At 41.6% G+C, this 5,060-nt stretch overlaps 1 protein-coding gene across 1 annotated transcript in view; it reads right to left on the minus strand.

Annotated features, from left to right (window-relative positions):
- LOC105541650 (spermatogenesis-associated protein 31D1-like) overlaps window positions 1-1,928 on the minus strand; it is a 12,120-nt gene extending 10,192 nt beyond the window's left edge. The window contains 3 exon segments of the mRNA XM_011982789.1: window positions 257-327; window positions 943-987; window positions 1,743-1,928. Coding sequence (XP_011838179.1) covers window positions 257-327; window positions 943-987; window positions 1,743-1,928 — 302 coding nt within the window.
- Window positions 1,929-5,060: the final 3,132 nt, after the last annotated feature.

The raw sequence follows: 5,060 nt of genomic DNA on the forward strand, positions 1-5,060 counted from the left end.
GTCTGTTAGCCTGGCATGGGTGGGGCCCCCTGAAGCCTGCTGCCCACATCACATTGCCCCCCACCCATGAACTCACCATATATGAGGTCATATGACCTCACTATAGCCTCTCCCCAAAGCATTCATTCACATACCTGTTCCTATGGCTACCCACTCCCAAAACTACAGCAGGCTACAAGGAATCCCTGAAATGAAGAGAACATACTAAAGAAAAAGGAGGGGGTGGGAACAGAACCCAAGGGGAAAGATTAATCACCTTTTCAGAATAGAAAGCAGCTTCCTTTCCTCTTCCACTTCTCTCTGGAAACATTTCCAGTCTGGGAAACCAGAAGAGTATGTTATATGCAATGAACGTAGAGGCACAGGGATCATACAGAAGTCACTCTGTGGAAGACCCTTGGGATATTAAACTCTGATAGCCCCAAGAATCAGTAGAAAATAGTCCCTGATAATACAGTCATTGATAATAGTCATTGATAATATTCACAAGTTCACATGTGTATGTGGAATCATTAGTAAACTTCTTTCACATACATTACCCCATATGATACTCAAAACAACCATGTGAAACACAGACATCAGTGGTTACCTCCAAGAGGAATCCGAGCATCGAGGAAGTCAACATACTTATGCAAACTTGTGAGACAGAAGCTCTGACTCCAAGTCAACCAGTAGTCCTTCCTCGGTATCTCAGTTGGCCACAAATTGGGCAACACCCATCACTCAGGTCCATCACTCCATCATGCCCATGAATGGGCAGAGCAGGGCCTATAAGCAGTGTCTCAGGTCTGATTGCTTTCCCCTCAGCCTGTCTTCTGAGGGCTCTGTTTTCTAAGACTGTATCTAGTAACTTGACATTCTAGGAATTCATTGGACTGAGTCCTCATGAAAGACACAGAAAGGGTCACCCTTGAAGCTCAGATAGAGCAGACTGACGTTACCTTTAAATGTCCCACCTTTCCTTCTCCTCCTGGCTCTGCCCTGATGCTGAGGACAAAAGAAAGATAATGACAGACTGGGACTCACTTCTCTCACACTCTATGAAGTTCATTCATTCATTCATTCATTCATTATACAAGAATCATATGACTCTTTAATTACAGAAATACGTTCCTGTTGTCAATTTTTAACGGAGATAAAATATTTCCCATTTTCCCTTCTCCAAAAAATCCTCAAAGAGGATTTCTTCTGTGAGAGCCACACTTGATGTGCTGAGTTAGAAGTCCTCATCCAGGGCACAGACTCAGAGTCCAACAGTCACATCTGTGCTCCCTCACAGGACAAGTGTCCCAGAGACAGACCCCTGGCTCCAGCCTCTGCTCAGAGACTCTCAGCATTACTCCCCTGGTCAGCCCAACATGAAGGAAGGCTTTGTTGAATGACAGGTGACATGGGAATGTGACTCATGATCAAATTTCAGCAGAGACTATTCTCCTTCAGAGAACCCACACTCTCTAAATAATCCCATCTGGGACCACAGAATTATTGTGTTTAGGATTTTATCCCGGAACTCTCCACCACAGCCAGATAGGTAGTCTATGAGCTACAGATGGAAACCTTAGTCCACCTGAACCAATAAGTCTGCCCAGTCTCTGCCACAGAAGAGTGAAGCTCTATCCTCTCTTCAGAGTTCCCATGTAAGATATGTCTCTGAACCAACCAGACTTATTTAGAAGTGTGGGAATAGGATTGGGAAACAACAACAGGGCATCTCTCTTGGGTGTTCACCCACAGTTCCTTACCTTTTGGATGTCATTATTTTTTTCGGTGGGTGACGAATACAGGGTCAATACCACGTAGAACAAGTACAGTATAAACAATCCCAACCCACTCAAGCAGATGAAGTTGGGGTCAATATCCAAGTAATGTGAGTCAGGGCTCAGCCCTGTCTCAGTATAGCTTCTGAGAAAACAGAGGATATTCTCCATGGTCTGAATAGCTCGGCTGCCTGAAGCAACTGAGCACTAAGGGTGCCCAGACTTAACTATAAACCCAGGCCTGCATCACAGAGCATGGAAGAGTCACAGAGGGTTTCTGAGGGTGGAGGGAGCAACAAAAGGGGGGTGTGTCCACAGCCCCAACCCTACCAGCACAGCCGACTCTCCTGGGCTCTCTGGGTCCCTTTGCCCTATCCTGCCACTCCATTTCCCAAGTCTATCCTTTTTCATGTCATATATTTATCTTAGTGGAATTTTCAGTTTGTTCCAACAGTAAACCAGGCATTACCCAAGTCTTGCTTTACTGTTTGGAGCCTTTAACTTGAACCCCACCAACTACACTCCCTTGAAAGCCTGAAATACTGCCTGGAATATTTGTTGTACCCAGGCATTGCCACTCTCAGGATCACATATGTCCTCAAATCCGTCTTATCTGCAGAATGTTTTTGCCTTACATAAACGCAGATATAAAAAAGTTCCTTTCCACTTACTTCATTTTGTCAATGATGAACATTACATTTTTTGTTTTGAAGTCAGGCTTTACTATTTCCAATCAGAGGAACTGACACAAATTATTATAACTAATGTTACTGAGGAAAAGCAGCTCACTGTCCAATTTGGGTTTTTCAGAAAAGAAGGTTTTTATTCTAAATAAACCAACAATAAGACAAGAGTCCAGCTCAAATCCGTCCCCTGTGCTGGCTTTCATGCAGTCATTTTATTAGAAGAGGTTTAGGGAGTGGCCTCTGGACTTCATAGTCGGTTGGTGGAAGGAAAGGGGAGGTCTGAAAGTCCTCGGCATGCACAGTTTTGTTTAACACTGCCTCATGTATCACATGTGCACATTTATGGGGAGTTGGTTGAAACGTGGCAGAAATTTGTGCTGTGACATCAGCCAGCTTGTTCTGTGCAAACTCCAGTTGGCCTTAATAGCTTTTATCCATTTTAGCCAGTTTTTAAATCTCAGAAGCAGGAAGAGTTCTGGCATTTTAGTAAGTTATTGTTGTTGCTGTTTTTTAATCGGCTATCCTGTAAACTGATTAATTTCATTAGTCATTGGTTTCTTCAACTCTCTGGGACATGGTTTCACTAATAATGCATTATTTAACATCTACAAAATGAAAATAAGTGTACAATAAATGTATATAATTAAAACTTCAAGGGATCTTGGGGTTAATTTACAGAACTTACTTTTCTGAAGTTAGTGAAGTTTAAACTGTTCAAGCATTTTTGGAACGTACTCTCTACATAAACACACATATACATCGACCTAAAAGGAAGAAGTTGAGGCAAATTATTATAAGTAGAGAGTTCATTTGGGTCAAGCTTGAGGACTGCAACCTGGGAACACGGATGCAAGTCAGCCTAAATATACACTCCAATTAGCAGTAGTTATAAGTGGGTTTTTAAAGTCAAAAAAAGAAGTCAAGGAGTGAGCTGATACAAAGCTGTTATCAGGAATTCTCATTGGTTTACAGAAGCAACATTGATTAGTGATTGGCTATACATCATTAAACTATAGGGTGTAGGTTATAGTGTCAGGTGTGGCATTACTGGGTTACTATATAACTCCATGTGGCAATAGCAAGCAGTTTCAAGAGATGAATACATAGCTCAAGGAGGAAATAAGGCTGTGATTTCTGTCTCATTTTACTGTCTCTCCAGGCCTGACAACTTAAAAGGACTCACATTTCTCAGATAAAAGTTATTTTCTTTACAAACACACCCACACACCTATCCTGTGACAAATCAAGTAGTATTTTCAAATCCAGACTCGATTATTTCCTCCGTTTATTTCAATCTCTTATTTGTCATTTTGACCCCACATTTTCTAAGTCTACCTCAAACACAGACAGTCCCAACCCTCTATATCAATTTGGTAACAAGTATGCAACTCCCTTAAACCAGGGATTAGTTACAGTGCCCTAAGGTATTGTGATCTAAAAGACCAAAATAGATGCCCCTTTATCAACTAAGACAGACCCTAAGGTTAAGGAAACAAAGTTACCTATGGGTCAAGGGTTCAGGGCCTGGATGGCATGGCAAATTTCCTAACTTTCTATAACTAAACTCCCTCTAACCAAACGAGCTATCAGCTGTGATCGGACAGAGGACCGGCCTTACAAACATTCTTTTCTGACAAGCTACTAATATTAGAGATTGCCAGTATCTGCCAGCTATAGAGGCTGCACACAAACCACTTTTGTAGTTCACTTTATGATGTAAAGGGTCAAATTCTACCTCATTTTAGTGCTAAACCCCCATTCCAAAGTCAACATGGGATGTACGTTACATATGTTTACTCATTATTGTGTACTGGGTACCCACATAAGTATGTATAGCTTCTCCCCCAAACTTGTTGAATATGTATGAATATGAATATACAATCCAACCTGTCCTTCCCCTATTCCAATAGAGAGCACCTTCAGTCCACACTGGATGCTCTCCCTTACTGGCTTGCAAACTGATAAGAGCAACGAGGCTCTGCTTTCTACTATTAAGTCATCCTGTTGGTATTTCGGATGATACTACTGATGCCATCAGTCTTTGGTAGCAGAGTGGGACTTAGTTGTGCCAAAGCCTTAGAGCAGAATGGAGTCTTAGGCAACCTCACCTGATTACACTGTGGGCCATGTAAATGTGATCTTTTCCTGAGTGCTTTGGCATCCTAAAATACTTGAGAACATCTGCTCTATATTCTATATAATCACCTCTGCAAATGTCCAAATACCAACTGCTTGTCATACTTTATTCGGGCGACTCTTGTCAGGTTTAAATAATCCCAGTATCCCCCACCCCTGACCCATCTTCCTACACATTCTTTTCTAAACTCTTTATCATGACAGCTGTCCTCTAAACTGTCTTTTAATTTCTTATGTCTTTCTTAAACTATTATTAAAGCAAAATAAGTATGGCTTGAGAAGGACTCCATACTTCTATATTTGAGTCCTTGGTGATAAACTGTAACCTAGCTTAATAGTCCAATAAATTGAAAACCTAACTCAATAGTATGCACCTGTAACAACAGCTGAGCATTGGCCAATCCCAGCGGCCATACTTCAACCACTCATAGACTGCTGAATGTTCAACCTGTGTTCAAATAAGGCAAATGCCAAGCTTTAA

This window comes from Mandrillus leucophaeus, unplaced genomic scaffold (assembly GCF_000951045.1).
Source record: "Mandrillus leucophaeus isolate KB7577 unplaced genomic scaffold, Mleu.le_1.0 Scaffold242, whole genome shotgun sequence".
Taxonomy (NCBI): domain Eukaryota; kingdom Metazoa; phylum Chordata; class Mammalia; order Primates; family Cercopithecidae; genus Mandrillus; species Mandrillus leucophaeus.